Genomic DNA, 22,887 nt, shown 5'->3' on the forward strand with positions numbered 1-22,887 from the left:
TGCCCCCAACCCTGTCACACCTGATCCTCCTCTAGCAGTGACTAGACTAAAAAACTTCTCCAAAGCAGATTATGATCTCTTATGGGATGTTATGAATAACTTCATTGCGCCTCTCCTCTTACACAGAATCTGTAGCTATGCCAAACTCTGCACCAATGTCCTATACAAGTACTTGTATAACTGCATTGACTTGGCAGTACCTGTTAGGACCAAAACAAGCTCTTCATGGAAAAGTGAACTTGCCTGGTGGACAACCACCATTAATGGACTTTACAGTAAAAGGAAGAAATGGGTGTCCAGGAGTAAGGAGGTGTGGACTCTAAACTGGAAACACTCCCTCCTCAGCTTTAATAAGCAAATAAGACTTCTTGTGAAAGTCACTCGCATGGCGATCCTGAATCAGTTAAGCTTCCATAACCGGGAACAACTGCTAAGGTGGGCTGGCTGAGTTACATCTACCCGACGCCCAAAAGGCGAAGCTCAGACTTGCTTCAAACCAGGTGCTAATGGTAGCATTGACACGCTGAAAGGCTGGTGGACACAGCTAACCAGCAGGTTCAATGAAAACTTTTACTCCCAAAATTCGCCATGTGCCTCATAGCGCACTGCCTACCACCTGTCCCCTGCCTTGTATCTATAAGGTTATAAACGTCCTCTCTAAAGCCAAAAACACTGCATCAGTGGGACCTGTTAACATCCCAGGCTGCGTCGTATGAGGGCTCAAACATGAATTAGCATCACTGTTGGCTACTTTTTTTCTTTAGTCACAGTCTGTGCACTGGTTTCATCCCAACTGAATGGAAAATGGCCAGTTATCCCCCTGCATAAAGGTGGTGCTTTTGCTGACCCTTTAAGACCATGGAAAGAGTTGTCATGGACTTTGGAAATTGCCTACATCTTTGTTGACTAACACTAGATCCTATCCAGTTTGAATTTGTCAAGGGGCGATCATGCTTGTTACACCTGGTGGACTTCTTTGAGACATTCACAAGGGGACTGGATGAGGGATCTTTGCATACAGCCTGCTTAGACCTGGCCAAGGCGTTTGACACTGTCTCTCACTTGGGCATCATTGACACACTCTCAGCTTGACATCAGCCCTTGTATCGTAAGGTGGGTTGCAAACTGGCTCTCTTATAGAACCCATGCAGTCAAAATAGGGGACTCCACCTCCAACAGTAGACCCATTACCAGTGGTGTTCCCACTTGGTATCGGTCCTGGGACCTATATTGTTTGGAATCTATTTTTCCCCAAGTACAAGCTAAAAATCAAGGGACTGTGGCTGATCTTTGCTGACTGCAAACTGGGTGTGGTCATAGAATCTCCAAGCTATGTCAGCATCCTTCATGAAGCTCTTGCGCAAACAAATGATTGGTGTCAAGCTCATGGCCTCAAACTCCATGCCGAAAAATGTATTATCCCTTTTGGCAGGAGCGATTTGTTCTTGCAAATTACCATATCAGTGGCAATACCCAAAGTATGCACTCAGTGGTGAGAGATCTGGGCATGCATTTTGACGGCGCCCTTGCCTTTGATCACCATATGTTCAGAGTAGTAAGAAGGGCATTCTGTATGGCTCACCTCATAAGTAAGGGCATTGCCTAAAAAAACAGTGAAGTTATCACCTCCCTGTATTCATTGGGCCAAAAATTGCGAACACCCCCCCCCCCTTTTGGCATGTACCTTTCAAAGCACCTGCAACAGTTGGAGAGGCCACAAAGGTTCTTCACAAAGGAAATTCAAGGTCTTCAGCAGCTATCCTATGTGGATCAGCTGAAATCACTGTCACTTTATTCTGTTTCATACAAATTACTCGGGTGCAATCTCTGCCTTGCATATACGGAGATCTCTGACCCCGCATTATTGGAAGTGCTGCACATCCGCAAGTCAAGTGGCACACGGGTTATCCCCTCTAAAGACCTAAACCTCGTATGTGACATCAGTAGAACCTGCTGGAGAGACAAACTTGTCTCCCAGGCATTACCACACCTTTGGAATAGACTCCCACTTCACATCAAACATTGGCCCTCTTCAGACAGTCTAGATGACTGGATGGGTAACCGTAAGTTCATCCTGGGGGTTCCACCTGTGTACATCTTGGACAGGGGCAATAGGTTCTGATCATGTTAACAAGGGTAAAATTTGGCTAGGCTTGTAAGGCCTCTTGGGCCACTAGCCTAGTAACTTCCTATGAGCCTATTAATGTTTTTGTTTGAGAAAAATCCACTTAACATTGTTGCTTTCGGATATATTTTATATAGATTATAGATGTATATAGATGTGGATGGATCTGGATGTGGGTGTGGGTGGATATAAAGTAAGTGTGTGCGTGTGTGTATTGTAAAGTTTGGAGACTCTGGAATTCATCTTTATACCATTCAGTATATTTTGTGTTAAGGCCAACTGCGGTGTGTAGCTTTTTGTAAAAATAAACTTAATTGTGTGCTTACTAATTCATGAGCAGTTGCATGCCCATGTGTGTTAACAACAACCTTTATCAGTTGTTTGCTCCATGTGCGAGAATGCAGATAAGCATTCTGCCAAGTGGTAAGCAGTAAAACTGAGTTGGAGCTCTAGAGATGTATCAATTTGCATAGATATGTGCTGGAAGTATATTGGCTATAGTAGTTGCAACTGAAAATAATGTTGTGACCTTCCTTCTTTCATTTTCCCCCATTTTATTTTTCTCTTTTTTTGCAGGTAATAAATAATGCGTGCGCCACCCAAGCCATAGTTAGTGTACTGCTCAATTGTATACACGACGATATTCATTTGGGAGAAACACTTACAGAATTTAAAGAATTCTCACAGAGTTTCGATGCTGCAGTAAGTAGCTTTCTTCATTTTTTTGTTTAGTTTATTCAAATGATAGTATCGCTCTGTTACAGAGCTGCAATGCAGTAGCATTAACTTGCTTTTCAGGCTTATTCTGTTCCTCAATACTTGTATTTTGGTAAAAAGAGAACCTTTTGGGCTTAAACTTTTTTGAACCAACACCCTGTTTTTAGGAGAAAGGAAAAGTATTCTAGATTGTGTCAGGGATAAGCCAGTATCATGGCAAAACAGTGTACTTGTGAAAACCTTTAACTTAATTTTACCCAGTGAACACAGTGCAGAGATGGTGTTGGTTTTAATTGGCTGTGTTATTAGAACAGGTCTGTAAGTTATTTTATATGAGAAAGCTAGGGGCTTTCAGTTGAGGCATGCAGGCAAAATCAGTGAAACTGACCTCTTGGCAGTTAGGGTTTGGTAGTGTACAAGAACCTCAAGGATGTGATGTGCTAGTAGGTGGAGGTATGTGCCTCAACAGGTGTATTTTTGTTCTGCATTTTCTTCTTTTCATGACTGACTAAACCTTCCCTTCATCCTGTCCTTTAGGTAGTTGCAAGGGGTATGGAGGAAAAGTAGATGGAAAGTGAGAGTGGTGTCAGTTTCTCTGACTAGCGTTTGTGTTTGTTTTGTGTAAAAGTCCAAACCTGGGAGTGGGGCAGTACAGCAGGAGATGTTAGTGTGCTGTCCATTCAGGTTTCTCCCTAAGCATAGGTAAAAAGTACCTTATTTGTGAATCTTGAACATGATCTAGCCAAAGGGGAGATGTGTGTATACTGGTGAATTTAAAGTAATAAAGGAGTTTGGGGGAGACTATAGAACTGTGTTGGAGATAAGGGAATTTCTCTGGCAATTGAGAACAGATGCTTGCAATGCCCCTAATGAAGCATCATCTTTAGCATGTATCTTGAGGTACAAGGCAGCTTGTATATAACATACATTTTTTTAAACACTGCAGTAGATATGCAATTTTTGTGTATAATTAATGTTATTGCATATATTGGTTTCTCTTTTTTTCATTCATTGTTGTGTAATTTTGTTTTTACCTACTTATTACTTTTTTATTTACTATTTATTATTATTCATAGGGATTTTATCAAATAATACATTGTTTTATAGGAATTCAAGGCCTGGTGAATAAGCATTTAAAGGGGATAGTCAATTAATTAGTCACTTTCCTGTTTCACTATTTGTGTTTAATTATGCACTAATTGATAGTGTAAAGTGTTTTTTTTTTTTTTTTTTGATCGAATTTAACTGACTCTGAAGATGCCCATGAGGGTGAAAGCGCTTAGTCAGTAACGGTTGCTGTATACATTTTTTATTTTTTGGACAATGAAGGTTTTGTGATTTGATCTGGTTTGTTGCCTCAGTGCCTTTCTGTTTACTAGTATCTTACCATTTTGGAGCTGCTCAGTTGTTCATTTGGCACTTGGCGACAATACTGGACTTTATCACTTGTTACCTGGTTATTGCAATAGACCTTGTCAGGGTTGACATTTCCAGTGAAAGGATTTTTAGTTTTGAGACTTATTCTCTGGGATGGTGACGACCATTGTATGTTGTTGCCATTTTCGTGTTGCTCTACATTGGATGTTGCATTTGGGTGAGCTGAACAGCTACTGAGGTCCACTTTCTACTTTTCTACCATTCGTTGAGGCTGGTAACCTGGGTTTATATATTTTTCGGATCGACTAGATTGTTCCTTGTTTTTGGAGTGAGCTGAACAGCTACCAAGATCTGTCTACTGGTTTACCACTAGATGTTATTTTGGTGTGGACTCGTCTTTTTGGTGGAATTAAAAATATTCTGCAAATATTTCATTCGGGGGCACATTACTTTCACTTTAAATTTATTTTGAGGTACTGCTCTTCCTGGTTTGACAACTTACGTCGACTACGTCCTACTTGTTTTGAATGAACTTTCAGTGTTGGTACGTGCTGTTTCGCTTCCATTCTTTCATTTAAAGGAAGCAGCAGTTCTGTAAGAGCTAATTTCAGCTTCTTTTCGCATTTGTTACATTGGATGGACGAGTAAACTTGACTAATTCTCCTTTTTTTGTCCATTCTGTGTTGGTTCAACATTTTTATTTATTATACAGGCTTTCATTTTGTCGATTGAGAAAGCCATTGGAGTTTTTTTCGAAGTGTTTTTGGCTGCTTCTAGACAACAAGGTACTATTTTTTCACAACAATTGCTACATTATTTTAAGGCTTGAATTCATTCAGCGTACATTCTTTTGACTGTTTCAAAGGGCTTGTCCCTATGGGACTGACTTGTGATTGATATATTGGTAACTTGAGCTTTGAAGCAGCACAGTCTATATGTTACGTGTACTTTGGTTTGCTACTACAATTTACTAATTAACCTAAAGGACTCAAACATATATGTTTTTGAATATTGTATTGTTGTAACCATTTATTAACCTGTTATTTTATTTTAAATGTTTAGATGTTTGAATAGAATTTGATAGAAGATTTGGTTTGCATTCACAGCTTTATAGTTAATTTTTTCTTTTGCTGAACTTGAAACAGGGCATGGTGCAAATTGAAGTTTGTTATTTTTACAACAAATCTAGGGATTGTCAATCTCTCCTTTTTAATTAATAATATTTTACGTTTTTCATAGAAGATATTTTTACTATTGTGTACGTTTCATTATAAGTAAGGGGATTTGTCAGCAAACAGATTTGCCATAACATATTTTGTTTGCAATCTTTTTTGTGAGATTTGCCATAACATATTTTGTTTGCAATCTTTTTTGTGAGAGAGGCATTTACCAATTTCTCACAACACATTTTAAGTACATTTTGTCATTATTTTATCTTTATTATGAAATTGTTTTAGTCAACTTAATTAGTTGGAGTATTCTTGTTAGAATTTTTAGAATTTTTGGTTAGGAAAATTTCTTTGGGCTAAGCAGTAGGTTATATATCTATTTTGCTGTCATTTTTTACTGATTTTTTTAGAGTATATATTCCCATCTACAATGGAACAATTAATGGTCCAATATATGGAAATTTCAAAACAAATTATTACACTATTACAGGCCAACAAGACTATAGAGCACAATACCAGGGATGCTAGTTTAACAGACACACAAGTGGAACTTTTCACCATGCATACACCTCCAGCATCCACTACTGAAAGGCAAGTGAACATAGAGATACCAAGAGGGGATAGAAACCACAACCCTAGGGTAGACATCAACAACAGTAGACTAAGGGTTGCCAAAAACAGTACCCCTACAGGACTAATATTTGATATGGAAAACTTTTTGGTACCCCCCATTTTAGGTGATACTTCTAGACCGAACAACCCTGGGACATTTTAATACCCAGGTACTTAGATTTGAGAAGTTAGTCAAGAAATATAAATTGCTTCAGATGGACAATGTTTTTTTAGAGCGTTCTTTAGAACGTAACCAGGTACCTAGAGGCTTGAGAGTTTATAGAATCCCTATGGGGATTGAGGCAAACACAGAGGCATACAAGAATATGCTGGAACTTTGATAGAACTGGGATGGATTTAATGAGAATCATTATAAGAGATCACAACAACAGGTTAAGTATTTTAAAAAATGAACTTATTGCTCTCAAGCAGAGCATTACTAATGATTTACTTTTTGAAAGCAATAAAAGTAGATTAGACAGAATTTCAACTGAACTTGATAGGTCTGTTAAAACAAGTATGGAAAGAAAACGGAAAAAGATATTAAGGGATACCATTGAATTTAAAGAGAAGAGAGCTTACCTCTTACCTAACACAAGTGGGGATGTACATTACCATGGGGCCACGAGGAGAAACACTAACTTAACTGAAGAGGGGGGTAACTGACTAGGTACACTTTGTGGTGGAAGAGGATGAGGAGTGTTTTATTTTTTTTTTTTTTAGAAAATCAACCCCAATTAAGACAGTCGGACAGGCTGAGGAATCGGGGCAACACACGAGACCAGGTGGACCAAAGACCACCCCAGGGAGTAGGTCTGCATACAGGGAACAATTGGAGGGGTGGGCAACAGAGAAGGAACAACTCAAATTTGAATTTCAACAACAATAATTGGTACAACAGATGAATAAGAATAGTGACAACACTTTAACTATTCACCCCATTAATGACTCCTCAGCATTTTGTTTTGAACCACCCATTGATTTACTTCAGCATTCTTCAGCCAGTATGTTAAATCCATTTTTGGCCAACAACACTAAAGAGAGCCCCGTTATTTTAGGGGACAATTCTTTTTATGTTTATAATTTTTCCAGTTTGAAGATTATGGATGGTCATCTTAGTTTACTGAAAAAAGGTTTGACTTTTGTACCTGATTTTAAATATATCAGTAAGGTTCTCCTCAATTTAAAGCTTTATACAAGAAATTTGAATTTTAAAAATATTCTTTAACACTAAACAAAGGATTGACAAGCGAGTCACAAGCATTTACTTTTAGAAGAAGTAGTACATTCATACCCCCATATCATCCTGCTGTGTTAGCTTTTGAATGGCTATGTACAACACAGATTAGGCGGCTCCTTGACAATAGACAAACCACATTTGATAACAACTTAACATCTGCAGAAGTCTTTTGTCTAAAGGAACTTTCTGACAACAAGGAATACAGGGTTATGAAACCGGATAAAGGTGGAGGGGTGGTCATCATGACCAATACTGATTATTCAGTGCAGATGCAGAACATTTTAAATGATCCCAACACATACGAGTTGGCCTCTAAATTCGATGTCCAGAAGGCTTGCACCAAAATAGACTGGATGCTTTACGAGTTGCTATGTGATGGAATCATAGACGCTGAGGAATATAAATATCTGTTGGTAGAACATCCGGTCATACCCACTCTATTTGGCCTACCCAAAATTCATAAAAATATAGCCAATCCACCTTTTAGACCGATAGTTGCAGCCAGACGTTCCAAAACTGAATCATTAGCCTCATACATAGATATTGCGACCAAGGATATTTTAGACAGGTTGCCTCGCATATTAAAAGATTCATGGCACTGTTTGGACTGTCTTAGAATTTTGACCAACGAAGACTTGGGGGAATTTTTGTTGGTAACTGTTGACGTCATCAATCTATTTTCAGTGATTCCCCATGATTTTGGTCTCGATTGGTTTAGCAAGAGTCTGGACAAACACACTAACTTGCACCGGACCAAGAAGGGCTTGTTGGTCGATCTGATGCAAATAGTGTTGGAGAACAACTACGTGGGTTTCAAAGATGAATATTACAGGCAGTCCACTGGGGTTGCAATGGGCGCCAATTGTGCGCCCATTTATGCCAACCTCGTTTTAGCAGAATGGGAGGATCAGTTTGTATTGACATCTGAATACAAGGCTAAGATGCCTATTTATTTAAGATTCTTGGATGACATCCTGTTTTTTTGGAAAGGCACAGTTGTCGAATTGGATGAATTTATTCTATACTTGAACAACACAACTACATTTCTAAAATTTACACACAAGGTTGACAAGAACAGTACTGACTATCTGGATTTACAATTATATATCAAGAAAGGCAAATTGGAATCCAGACTGTATAGAAAGAAAACTTACAGTAATTCATTTTTACACTATAAGAGTTGTCACCCTGCTTATGTTAAAAGGAATGTAGTCAAGGGCCAGATCAGGTTGTCACGTATTATCAGTGAGGATGACATTTTTTCAGTAGAACTAGACATATTGAGGGATTTATTTGTTCAGAGACTACCCGACCGACATACTTTTGACGCTTCAACACAAAATATTTAGAAGAAGGTCTACTGACTTTGTTCCCATTTTACACGACAGACATAGGTTGTGTGATAAAGTTACCAACCACAAAGAAGTACCTGATAGGAAAGACATGCCTACTGGTATGGTACTACAACATAATGTGTTAGCGCTTGAAGTTAAAGATGTTATTCACGGTGCTTGGCAACATCTTTTTCCTGCAGATTTACACAATATATTAGGTAAAAGTCCCTCTTTTATCAACAGTAGAGGCTTGAATTTAAAAGAATTACTAGAGAGGACCCCTAGATCTTTTGGCCAAAGACCTGCTAAAATGGCCAAATGTGGTAACTGTAAAGCCTGTAAATTTATTAACGATGGCCCATATGTTTGTCTAGGTAGTTTCAAGAGAACTTGGAAGAGTCCTGGTTACTGCAGTTGTAATACTAGCATGGTTATTTATGCTGCCACCTGTCTATCTTGCCCAGCGTTCTATATAGGAATGACTACTAGGAAGTTAAGGCAGAGAATATTAGAGCATTATAGGGATATAAAGAACAAGAAAACTACCAATTCATTATTTGAGCACACAAAACATTGTCCAAATTTTAAGAAGTTTATTTTTTTGTCATTGATAGGCTTTACACCAAGGAGTTTGGGGGAGACTATAGAACTGTGTTGGAGATAAGGGAATGTCTCTGGCAATTGAGAACGGATGCTAGCAATGCCCCTGGTGTTAATGAAGCATTATCTTTAGCATGTATCTTAAGATACAAGGCAGCTTGTATATAACATAAATTTTTTTAAACACAGCAATAGATATGCAATTTTTGTTTATAATTAATGTTGTTATTGCATATATTGGTCCTCTCTCTTTTTTTCATTCATTGTTATTTAATTTTGTTTTTACCTACTTATTACTTTTTTATTTACTATTTATTATTCATAAGGATTTTATCAAATAATACATTGTTTTATAGGAATTCAAGGCCTGGTGAATAAGCATTCAAAGGGGATAGTCAATTAGTCACTTTCCTGTTTCACTATTTGTGTCTAATTATGCACTAATTGATAGTGTATTTAAAGTTTGTTTTTTTTTTTTTTTTTTTTTGAACGAAGTTAACTGACTCTGAAGATGCCCATGAGGGTGAAAGCGCTTGGTCAGTAACGGTTGCTGTATACATTTTTTATTTTTTGGACAATAAAGGTTTTGTGATTTGATCTGGTTTGTTGCCTCAGTGCCTTTCTGTTTACTAGTATCTTACCATTTTGGAGCTGCTTGGATGTTAGTGTACTGTCCATTCAGGTCTCTCCCTAAGCAAAGGTAAAAAGTAGCTTATTTGTGAATCTTGAACATGATATAGCCAAAGGGGAGATGTGTTTATACTGGTGAATTTAAAGTAATGTGAGATTTCCAAAGATGTGGCTCATTTGTTTATAAAGTCTTTGTTCCCAAATGTGTATTTCGGTTTACCTTCATTTAGTTGGGAGTCTGTTGTACGACGCACCAAATTGCAAAAGTGCAATGGCAAGATTTGGGAATGTTGAATTCAAATGAGTGAATGCCAGTGTGCATTCGCTTATTTGAAGTAGGTATTCTGGGTGCAGATCGCACTGTAGTGGGGATCTGGACATGTACCCTTTCCTTCACTGTAGTGTGATCTCTGAGTTAGTGTATTAAAGTAGGGGGTGTGGGGTATCCAGGGGGGCTTGCCCCCCTGCATAATGATGTTGAGACGTAGGAAATCTTGTGCTGCAGTTTGAAAATGGTTGCATTGGATCTTCTACTATACCATTTTTGACATTTTAATTCGTACACATTCTGAGATTCGCTACAATAAGTCTCAATAGCGAGATTGCATACTAGACTTTCAACTAAATGAAGGTAAACCATATATTTCACATAGTTTAGAATATATGGGTCCTGCTGGAGTGGATTCACAGGGGAGTTTTGCTTTACCTGACAGATTTTGCACAGCTTTAAAATGTATAAACATCTAGTTAGACAATTACATGGGATGACTAGCTGATGGTGTCTTTTTAAGCAATAATCTTGGCTGTGAACATTTAGAGTGGTTTCCCCATTTTTCAGTCAACCAACACCAACAGATTATGTATGTGTGGACGGGTTGTCAACTGTTGCCATCTCTGTCGATTCATTGACACTATCTTACCTTCTTTGGTAATCATGCCCTGACCATCACAGGTCTTTTACTCACAGTCCTTCCATCCCTTTGCTGGGCCCCTTGGTTTCATCTTGCTGCCTTTTTATCTGTCCCAGATCTTCCACTCCAGATTGCCTTCTGCTTTCCTGCACATGTGCCTGAACCACAATATCTTTTCCCTTTGACCTTTCCCACAGTTAGAGCTAGCTTAGCTTCTGCTGTAATGCCATCATTTTTTTTTCTTTCCCACAGTGTACATACTACCACCCTTCTTAGGCTCTTCATCACCTCTAGCTTCTTCAGCTGCTCTGCCTTCGCTGCCAAAGCTTATGTACCATACAGTAGCGCTGGTCACACAGCTGTTTTGTATACTTTCCTTTTCAGCTTCTTGGGCATTCATCTGTTACATGCTACCCTTGACACACTGTCCTTTGGCTGCAGGCCCTCTAATTCTAGTTTTGACCTCTTTATTCAGACTTCCTTTCACCTCAGCCACCCCTACCAGATACTTGAAGCTGTTAACGTTGTACACTATTTCTCTTCCATCTCAATTTTCAGTTTCTGGCTTCCTTAATTTGTCATTACAGCTGTCTTATCTGTTCTTTTGTCCCATGTGCTTTCACTTTTGATTTCCATTCCCTTGTCATCTGCTGAAACTGAAGTTCTTCTGTCTCTGCCTGTAATGCCAGTTCATCTGCATACAGGTTGTTGATTTGTTCCCTCTGACTTGTTAGCTACTGTTAACTCCATAACCAGTATAAACGGCAGTCTGCTCAGAGCTGAACCTGGATGCATATAGACTGCTATTGTGAACCTCTAAGTCTGAGCACGGTTGATACTAGTGTCATTGAGTCTTTGTACATAACGTGTACTAATTCAGCCAGTGTTTCTGGGACTTCAAATCATCACGTGACTGTCCAGTTCAGCTTTCTTGGCACTTGGACAAGGAGAATGCATATGACAAAGTGTAGGAATGCCTGGTTGGAGACTTTCTTCATATTTAGTTTTTTCTCAACTATCTGTCTCACTGCAAACATCTGGTCAGTTGTGCTGCACCCCGATCTAAATCTGAAACGCTCAGTTTCCTGTCTTACTTTCTACTACTCTGTGTATTTATTAGTCCGCCTCTTCAGGTCTTTCATGCAGTATGAGAGGCATTTGACACCTCCTATACTGCCTACAGTTGGGATTGTCTCCTTTGTTCTTGTATACTTGCACTAACGCTTATTCTCCAGTCATCCAGGATACCCATTTTTCTCCATACTGCTAAGAGTACCCTTAGAAGCCATTTCTCCCCAAACTCACCCAACAGCTTGATCATAACTGCCATGATCTAATGTGAGACTGCTGCTTTCCCTGACTTCATTTTCCTCCGTGATGTGCTTATTTTTTCTAGTGTGGCCTCCTCTTTCAGTATAGGCCGTATCTAGGGCTGTAGAACTTCTGTGGGATTTTCTTCTGTCAGAAGGTGTTGCAAGTACACTTTTTTCTGTTTAATGACTTGTGGACTAATGAGCAGGTTGGTGCTGTCAGACTATGTTCTTTATCTTTCTGTCTTTGCCTTGCAACCTGGTAGTTTCTTTGTGGCTGAGTCACTTACCTGAAGCCAGAAGAGTGCCTTCAATGCCTTGTTATTTGCAGTTGCAACTGATCTCTTAAGCCACTTTTTTTAGCCACCCAGCATTCCTTCTTAAGTTTGTCAGTCCACCACTGATTTTCCTTGTGTATTTTATTTCCATAACTGGTTCAACTGGATCTGCTCTGTAGTCCTCACACACACTGTATTTAAGATGTTAACATTCTTCAACTCTACTTGTTTGTTCTTCCTGGTGTGCTGGAGTCCAGCATATTCTCTTGGAAGTACAGTTGTGTAAAATCTTAACAGTAGGTGTCCTTCTCTTCAATGTTGAAATGCTCTAAAAAGAAGGGATCTTCGCCCGTGGCAACCTGTTGCTATACGAAAGCCTGATTTTTTTTTTTTTTTTTTTTTTTTTTTATATTAATGCACCGTACGTCACACCTATGTTCTTTGTATAGAACATGGGATGTAAAGGGGATGTACGGATACAGATACTCAGAATTGAATTGCCCCAGAAAAGAATGGTCTCCATAGCATAAAGTCCATGCGCATCCAGAAGGGAAAAAGGGGGGGGGGGTCCTCCACTAGAAGATCATGTAAAACAAAAAGAACAGAACAAACGAGGGGGTTGGCAGGAGGGAACGAATGCTGCAGCAGTAAAGAGAAGGAAGTTTACTGTTACAGTAAGATTTTACACAACAATACCATGTCCTTCTAGGTCACTGTTGCAGAATTCTAAACCGAAGGGAGAGTAAAAAAGCTCAAGAAACAGAACGGAAGGTGGGAGGCTGAGAAGAGTCCTTAACAAACCCATATAAAATGGCTCTAGCAAAACCTTCTCTGGCACTAGAAACCATATCTAACTTATGCTTAGTAAAGGTATGCACTAAAGTCTAAATAGCAGCTTCAGTGATGGAATTGGTGTCTAATCCCTTGAAGGCACCAGAAGAGGCAGCAGCCGTAGTAGTATGAGCTCTAATAGAAGTACAATAGAGGGTGGATTACCCGAAACGTCAGTTATCCAAACCCATTCTTCCAAACTTTTGGTTAGGAAAAATCATAAAGTCTGAATATGTAACCGTTGTATGTATTAACTTGTGTGTGTTTTTTGAACTTGTAGCCTGCTTGTGTGTGAAAAATGTTCCTTATGGTCCATTGGACTTGCTGAATGGTTGAAAAGTGTATTTCCTGAGTGCAGAAAAAACAAGGTTTTGGAGGTTTTTTAATCCAGTTCAGTGTATGTTTGATTTAACTGAACAGTTTCATTACCCAAACTACCCTTGGTCCCAAATAGTGTGTTTAATTGGCTCTCTACTGTAGACCGAGATTTGCTATGAAAAGTACAATAAAAGGAAATGACCTTAATTGTCCAGGAGGAGACGTTTTGCTTACAGACGGCCAAACCCAATGTCCTGGGATGAAAGGAAAGAAAAGGTTGATCAGACTTTCAAAAATGGCCTTAGCGTCACTTGAATAGTATATGAGCTGTTTGTGCATATTCAAGGTATGCAGGACTTGCAGAATGAGGAGAAAGGAAAAATGGAAGGAGTTGTACCAACTGATTCAAGGACAACACATTTACCACCCTGGGCATAGGATTAGTAAGAACTACCCTGTTCCTATGAAAAAACAAAAAAGGAGGGAATGGTCTTAAGGGTCTGAAGCTCCAAAATCCTCCAAGCAGAAATAAAAGCCAGCAACAAAACAGTCTTCCAGGTCAATGTTGCAAAGAAGCAGAATCTGCAAGCTCAAAAGGAGCCAGAGTCAATTTTTCTAAAACAAAATTAAGGTCCCAAGGAGGTGGAATATTTTTCTTTGGAGGCCTCATGTGCAGGAATCATTTAAGAAATTGTTTGACCTCGAAGCAAGAAGCCAAATGAGGATTCAAGGGTAGACCAGCAGAAATGGCAGACAGATGGCCCTTCACAGCAGAATAGGCCAGGTCAGACTGGAGCAAATTGCACAAACAGAGTACCAGAGGGACCCCCTCTCTGAAAAAGTCCTAGTTATGAGCATGGCACCAGAAAAAGTCTTTCATTTGGTCATATAAGATTTTCTGGTTGTGGGTTTCCTTGCCTTCTGTAAAACCCTGAGCACACTTATGAGAAAAGAAGTGTCTCAAAGGGATGGATCATATCTCTGTTACCCACAGGGTTAGTTGAAAAGTGGGTGAATGAGGATGGATGAGACCCCTTGTTCTGTCTGAGATCATCAACCATTGAGTTAACATTGGGTGATTGCCCCTCACCAGATGTGTTAAGAGGGGGAACCAGTGCTGTCTTAGCCAAAAGGGAGTTGCTAGCAAGATTTTTGGGGAGTCTAGCTGAATTTTCTGTAAGACTGTTGGAAGTAGAGGAAGAGGAGGGAAAGCATAAAGAAAATATACCCTTCCAAGGAAAAGAAAGGTCAGCCGTCTTCCATGCCAGTTGGTATGGCACTCTGGAAAATGAGAGAAAGCCATCTGTTCAGAGATGAAGCAAAAAGATCTACCTGAGGAAATACCCCATCAATGGACAATGTTCAGAAACATCAAACACAGTTCCTGGTACCACCACAAGAACGGCCAATACGTGCAAACAGATGATGCTTAAAAAACTTAAGTGTATAAAAATAAAAATAAAATCCACTTTTCGTCAGGTGCAATATCCCAACTTCCTCAGTTTTCTTCTGAGGAAGTTGGGATATTGTACCCGACGAAAAGTGGATTTTATTTTTATTTTTGTACACTTAAATTAAAGTTTTTTACGCATCATCTGTTTGCATTAACGATGTTTTCAGGAACTGTTTGCTGTAGCGAGTTTGTTCATCTTTAACAGTTTGTCTATTAATGTTCAGAAACATGTTTCTGTGAAGCATCTATTCGTGAGCCTGTGTTTTGGACTTCCTCAGTATGCCACTAGATTGTGCTCTGAATGAATGTGTACTGCCTGAAGAGTTTAACTGATAATGGAGAGCCACCTCTCAAACCTGAAGAGACGTTCTGCAGAGGAGGTAAGATTTTGTGATGCCCTGCTTTAACATACCACATCACTGTATGGTGTTGTATGTCTACACCTTCAAGAGGCTGGAGAGAACAAGGGGAGAAAAGCCTGAAGGGCCAGAATTGCAGCAGTCCTCTCTTTGCTGTGGATACGGTCTGACTTCTGATGGGGGGCAGAGACCCTGAACTTTCAGGTGACCAAAAGAAGCCCCCCCCCCCACGCTTGATGCATCTGTGAACAGTTCTTTAGAAGGAACTGGAAGTCGAAATGGCAGGCCTAGGTTGAGAGGAAACTTTTGAATACACCACTGGAATTCTTTCTTTAGACAGGGAAGAAGAGGAGCACTGAAATCCAGAGTGACAGTGTTGCAGCCAGAATTACTTTTGATGTACCATTTAAAGCTTCCGCATTTGCAGTCTGTCAGGAGGGAGCACTAGAATAGAGGGGGCATGAATCCAAGGACCTGAAGAAACTCGCTGGCTGGCATGGCAGTCGAGACTGAAAAGGCTGTCATTGTCTAAACACTTGGAGGTGGAAGAGGACCCCACCTCCCAGCCGGTGAAATGCTCTATTCCTTCTCTGTTTCCATACTTTGGAATACCCTTCCAACAGCAGCAATCTCCATCACCTACCCTCCACTCTAAGAAAAAATCACTTGGACGACACCTCTCCTCCTGCTGGTTAAGCCCATGCCAAAAATAACCCCCTCACTTTCTTCCCCCTACTGTGCACTCCCACTTCACCCATCCTCTATCTACTCAACTGGTCAATATGTAGGTACTCTGCATGTTCTAATATCACAGTTAAATCAATGCCTAAGATTGTTCACTGCACTGCCTTCTAGCTATCTGTGTAACTGTAACTAGCTTTCTATCTTTATTGTAATCTTCAACATGTTTAATGTCATGTGGAGCTTTTCTCCTGTGTCTCCACTGAAAATGGGCTCACCTAGGCCCAGTGGACCTTCCCAGTAAACAAATGCAATAAATAAAATAAGAGGGGGTGACATTGGCACTGTCTGAATTCTGCATCCTAGGTAAACATGATCCTGAGAGGGAGTTAGGACGGACTTTTGGAAGTTGATAGTGAACCCAAGACTTTGAAGAAGAAAGATGGTGAGCTCCAAATCCTGTAACAGAGGACTGGGAGATGGTGTCTGAAGCAGCACGTCGTCTAGATAAGGAAAAATCTGAATGTCTGTCTTTGAGCCTGCATAAAGCAGTCACAGGAGTTGGGCATTTTGTGAATAACTTTGGGGCAGTAGAGAGGCCGAAGGCCAAAGCAGAGAACTTGAAATGAAGAAGAGAGGGTGAATAGGGATATGAAGTTTAAGCATCTTGTAGATCCAAAGATGCTGGAACAGCCTGGGGTTGTAAAAGGGAAATGGGGTTTGACGAATAAACATCTGCAAAGAAAGTACCTTGAGAAAGGTGTTGAGCAGGGAAAATTCCATAATAGGTCCTTTTGAGGAACCTGGAACATCCTGGAAGAAAAGCAGTTTCTCACTTGGGAAGGGGGGGACAGGTTAAATGGTTCCTTGCTTCACCAGTGACCCTAGAACCTCTTGGAAATGAGGAAGTTGCTCTAGTGGAGGCTGAGGAATTCCTGAAGAAATCTGAGAAGCCATAGCAGAGGGGGCTCGCTTACCACACTTCCTGCTTTTGGAGGCCTGGCGGGGTTGCCTGTGAACAGTAGCAGACAAGTCTAATTCCTCTGGAACTTGGGGAAAAGTGTGAGAAAAAAATGTTTAGGTTGTGCAAGACTTTGCCTTTCTTTTTGTGGAAACTTGAAACAGGCCAGCATTAGCAGTCCCAAATAGATGTTTAAGGCCAAGTTGTTGGATGCTGCTTTGGATAATGTCCTCAGGCAGAGACTGGAGATGAAACCAAGAATAGTGCCTCATGACAGACCCAAAAGCTACAGCCCTGGAAGAGTAATCAGCAGCATTATAGCTACACTTGATAGAGTGTTGAGCCACTTGTAAAGCAGACCCTGAAATAAATCAGAGGATTTGTCTTCAGAATCAAGGATGTCAGAAATGACCTGACAGGCCTGAGCAATCCACGACAGAGCATAGCTGGATGTATGTGTCTGGTAATGACACTAAATGCCAAAGTAGAAGCAGTGTAAGCTTTCTTACTACAGTCCTCTCCATTGTCCTATCCATATCAGAAGGCAAGTGTTTGAAAGAGGGCAAGAGCTTAGAAGAAGAGACGGGCACCACAGCAAGATCTGCAGAAGGACATTTAAATAAAAACAGACGATCCTCAGGAAACTTATAGCTCCTGTCAGGTTTCTTTGGAGCAGGAGGCTGAGAATTGGGATACTTGGAAGCAGCATTGAAAGTGACTAACAAGGCAGCCAACAAAGGAGGAGCTGCTGATGGTTAAGGAGTGTTCACCTGAAGCAACTCCTATCTTTTCTGAATATCAGACACTTGAGAAGAATCCCACTTAAAGTAGCCCATCATCCTAGTAAATGTATCCTCAAATGACAATTCCTCAAAAGGAGACTTAGGGTTAACAGACATTTTTCCTCGGAAGCATAAGCCAAAGGCATCTGTGAAGAATAAGACAAAGACTCCTCATCCAAGGATTCCTGTTACCTAAGCCTTTTAGAAGGGGTAGGGGTCCAAGGAGGAGCAGGTACAAACTCCCGGAAGCCTTCTCAAGGGGTCATCAAGGTGGAAAACAAGCTCCGAGTAAACTGTTGCCATTCTCTTTGAGGATCCTTATGATGGACCGAAACCTGCTTCATTTATTGTCTCTCCTTGGAAGTGACAGCCGCCCTAACAGATACTGGAAGTTCCGACCCTTGGCTTGATTTCGATAAGAGAACCTGGGACCTCCTCCCTGACCAGTATTTGCAGAATCCCTCTAGGACCCCATCAACTGCTGTTTCACTTTGATGTCTGGGGCAGATACCTGCAAAGCCTCGGAGGATGTGTGAAAAGGGACAGTATTAAAGAGATCTTGAGTCTTGCTTCTGATGTAGAAGTCTTGGAAGCGTGGTGGTGGTGGTTTTTCTAGGCATGTGGAAAACTTGATAATTTGTTGTTTTTCTAAGTATGTGGTGTAGTTATTGTATGCAGTTTAGTTTGGTCTCCAAGTATGTGATCTAGTTAATTGGCTGCTGTCACCTTGTGCAACAGAAAGAAAGCAAAGATTAAGTGAAAATGCAGTCTGTGTAAGGCAAGTGACAATGTCTGTCGCATTGAGTGGTGTGGTAGCGTTAATGTTTTAAAGGGCATATACTTTCCACCTGATAATTTTACAGTAATTTTATCAAGTACTGGACTGGAGCAGATTTTTTTTTTAAACCTGTGTTGCTTGGTTTCCTGCCTTACAATTTAGGATATCCCTGTGCTTTTGCTCTTGTAGCCATAGTTGTGATGGGGTAGGTAATTCTCATTCTTTCCAACCTCTTATTCTCTGTGCCATGGCTACTTAAAAGTAACTTTGTCTCCTGTTTTTAAATAACTGGTAATACTGTATCTTGCTATATCTGCATCGGTTATGATTTCTCCTTGTTTGATGTAGTGTACATTTTTGTATATATGCTTATACCTTTGATATTTACTAAAGTTTGAGTTTTTTGTATTTATATTTTGAGAGTAAAACAAAATTTAAGCAATTTGAATTTAATTTTTCATTTCAGATGAAAGGCTTGGCACTGAGCAACTCTGAAGTGATTCGACAAGTTCACAATGGATTCGCCAGGTATGGAGCATATGGGGCTAGAAGGAAATACTGTAGTTCTTTTGAAATTCTTTTAGTCCTTGGCTTTTAATGTTTAAGGATTATATGTTTATTAGAACTGACTGACTACAAATAAAGGCAGGAGCAGGTGGTGGTGTTTGTTCTTAGTCTTGTCTCTGTATGTAATCTCTTCCAAGATCATATGATGCAGTTTGTGCACTTTTTTAATTATTTCATCAAAATTTTAGATGGCAAAGCTCCAAAAAGCTTTGTGTTTTCTTCCATGTTTCTAAATTATTCACCTAATCAAGAAAACTTTTTCTCTTTCAGTCAAACTTGAACAAGGATGCCACCATTTGAGGTTTTCTGCTTGAGACTGCCGTACAGTGGACCACTAAGTCAGTTGTCTGTACTGTAAAATTAAATGCAAAGGTTTAAACCTGCTGAATGTTGAACATTACTTGATTTGAAAGAGACCGCTGATTAAGATTCACTTGTTGAATCCACTGTAAGAGCAATTTTCTGATAGAATTGGATGAATATAGGGCAAAGTAGAAGCTGGGCAAGTTGGGCACCATCTGTTCCCAGAAGTGCCACTCAAGTTTGTTCATGTGAATTTTAACAAAGGAGGGCTTTATTAGGACTGCAAATGCCATGTAATTCAGGGTCCTGAGTTGTGCTTTTGCCATACTCTGATTCTTTTGTTTTGTGCAGAATTGAAAAATGTCATGAAGCACCACCTTTCTAGAAGGGAGGAATGCCCTTTTACTGGAGATTTTCAGACAGGCTCCCACACAGGTGGATTTGTTGGGATGGAGTTAGCTGTGATTTTGTACAGATTCAGAGTGGCCCAAAGTCCAGAAGCCGGCCAGTGAACTGCAGGGGCAGACTGGTCCCTCCAGATGTGAATACCTTTGGTCATGCAAAATGTAGTTATTGATGCCAGGCATTTTATAAAACCCTGGGATCGGTAGTAAGAAGGTCACTAGGTACTGCTGTGCACATCCTGCATTTGAATCACTGATGCTGCTTGTGTATCCTGGGTATGGGTATGACAAGCTAGGTGTATTAGGGATTGAGTAACTACAAAAAATGGAGGAAAAAGGCAAGGTTAGCATATTGAACTTCAGTACTAAAAGACATTTGTTTACCCTTAATCCTCCGAAGGCTGGATTTTTTGGGATTAAGAATTACTTTGAGTAGAATATTGTGTCTTCCTGCTATTCTAGTATTTTTCTTGTAGCACCCTTTGGCATTTTTTTTTTCCTGAAACATACTCCAAGGAAAAAAAAAAAAACTAGGCCTTCTGTTTACTCACTGAAGTAGTCAGTAGTTCTAGCTTGCCCCCACAAATGTATCATTAACACAATGCACCTTACTTGCTAGTCGAATGACAGCAGGCATTTATTTGGGATTTCTGTGGTTGGAGTGATAGCTGTATTTAAAGAGAAGTCATTTAAACAGTAAACTTCCTTTTATAGAAATGTGGTTTATAGGAAGGTGCTTGCACCCATGAGAGTGCAGTGTAGCTTGCAGGAAATGTTTAGTGTTGAGTATGTTTACGACTTTTGTTTCTTTGTGCTAGGTGTCTGTCTCTGTGCCTAATGTGCACCAACAGACAATGATGCATTTTGTGCCAAGACCACCATCTATTAGGGACTGCTGCTTTCAGTAGCAGGCAGTGAGCAGGAAAGTAACTACAATGGTGTGCTAGCACAGCATATTCTCTGATTCACAGTCTTCTCAAAGGATAAATGCAATGTAGTATGGTTTGTGTTAAGAACAGTAACAGGGTGTCAAGCACGAAGTCTTTACAAAGTTTTACAAATCTGTGGCTTACATAAGTGTATGTACTGTGTGCTCCCCGTGCCAGTAGTAGACTGAGTAATTTAAGTAGGCAACTACAATGCTTTGTGTGTACCCTTCCCCACCTCTTTATGTTGGAGAAACCTGACAAATGTCCTAGCAAGGTATCTGTTTTCCATTAAAGATCAAGTTCAATGCCAAAGCCTTACCTGCCTCTGTTGTACTGCTGCACTTGCACATTTGCTGATTAGGTTCATAGGATGTTACTGGACTATTTACCCGAGGGTCTTTGCAAGCCTAGCCATTAAATCCCAAATTGATACTAGATGAGAGAGATCTGTGCCCAAAGTTTTTCTAGCAAGGATCACCCATGTCCAGGAGATAAGCCGGGGCAGTCCCCTGCAGAATTTTAGTTTCTCATCTAGTCATCCAGGTTGAGCTTAACCAGTGTCATGGGGGTTCTCTGCGTGATGTAGATTAGAAGCCTATTCCAGGGGATTGTCGACCTCTGAGTGATGCATCTGTCTCTCCAGCAGGTCCTGTTTATATCACAGACTATATTGAGATCCCTCGAATGGGTGACTTACGAATGTCCAAAGCTGAGCGTAGAAGTTCACAAGAACTTTGATTAGCGCTTTAGTCCGTTAAAAAACAATTGGATTTCTTCAGATGATGTTCAGTTGTTGTTAAACAGATTGAAGTGATAATCATTTAAAGTTTCTGGTGAACTTATATGCTCAGCTTTGGAGTTTTGTCTTTTCCAGTTTGTGTCATGTGTTTCTTGTGGCGACTTATGAATGTGCAGTATTTTCATTAGATCTGGGTCCGAGGATAGCCCTGTAAACTAGACACAAGTCAACTCTAGTCTATATGCTGAGTACAGTGACATTGACTTCAGTCTGTCTGTATAAGATGCGTGCTAGAGACTCTGAATTTTCTTGGGTAGAAATCTGAAGTCTCCAGTTGCTGCAGGTGTCTGGTACGGTACATACCAAAGAGAGCATTATATTCAATAATAGGCCTGACGTGGAATGAGTACAGGGGGCTTATAACCTCTTTTGCTCTTAAGGTGATGCCTTTTCTAATCAGGTGAGTGATGTAGAATGCCTTCCTCATCACAGTAGATACATGGTGGTCAAAGCTAAAGTCACATTCAACTTGTGTTCCAAGGTCTCTTACTACTGAATTGGTACTTGGGGAATTATTGTTTATTTTATAATTATCAGGAGCATTGTTTTTACTGAAGAGAATGAGGATACATTTTTTAGCATTTAGTTTAAGACCATGGCTTTGGCACCAATCACTGGTCTGTGTAAACCCCTTTTGAAGTACGCTGACATTGCTAGGGGATTCAGTGATAGCACATTTGCAGTCATCTGCAAACTTAGCCACAGCCCCTCTGTTTTGGCCTGGACTTCTGTGAAGTATATGCCAAACAAGAGGGGGGCCAGCACTGACCCTTGTGGGACCCCACTAGTGACAGGTCTACTGGTAGAAGTACAGTCTCCCACTTTGACTGAGTGTTGTCAATCTGTGAGCCAGTTTGCACCCCACCTGACAGCATAGGTGTTGATTTTCAACTGGGTTAGTTTGTCAATGATGCCCGGTAGGCTGTGTGCACAGCTTTACCCTCGTATATGGCTCTGGTCATGTTCTCAAAGTCCACCAGGTTTAGCAGGCATGACCTGCCCTTGACAAAACTGAACTGGGACTGATCAGGGTTTGCAGGTGACCTATATCTTTTATTTATGAGGTCCATGGTGATTCATTCCATTGCCTTACAGATGAGGCTGGTTAAACTTCTGGGTCTAGAGTTACCCAGGTCTGTTGCTGAGCTGCCCTTGTGGAGGGGGATAAATGTTGCTGTTTCCTATTCAGTGGGGACAAAGCCAGTACTCAGGCTGTGGTTGAATAGAGTGCCTAATGGATTAGCTAGCTCTTGTTTTAGAACATTAAGAACACAGCCCAGAATGCCATCTGATCCCATGGTGGCTATGTTCTTAGCCTTTGAAAGAGTATTGGTTACTTGCTCTTTGGAGATGCAGGCTGGAAGAGGAGTTGATGAAGACATGGATTGTGTATGCTTGGGTGGATCGGGAGTGAAAATT

General features: G+C 40.3%; 1 protein-coding gene across 1 annotated transcript in view; it reads left to right on the forward strand.

Annotated features, from left to right (window-relative positions):
- The window catches only part of UCHL5 (ubiquitin C-terminal hydrolase L5), a 222,263-nt gene that overhangs the window by 136,025 nt on the left and 63,351 nt on the right, over window positions 1-22,887 (forward strand). The window contains exons 4-5 of the mRNA XM_044086778.1: window positions 2,702-2,827; window positions 18,933-18,994. Coding sequence (XP_043942713.1) covers window positions 2,702-2,827; window positions 18,933-18,994 — 188 coding nt within the window. The remainder of the gene's footprint in view (window positions 1-2,701; window positions 2,828-18,932; window positions 18,995-22,887) is intronic.

The sequence above is a fragment of the Protopterus annectens genome, chromosome 10.part0 (assembly GCF_019279795.1).
Source record: "Protopterus annectens isolate FY-2018-M chromosome 10.part0, PAN1.0, whole genome shotgun sequence".
In the NCBI taxonomy this organism is placed as follows: domain Eukaryota; kingdom Metazoa; phylum Chordata; order Ceratodontiformes; family Protopteridae; genus Protopterus; species Protopterus annectens.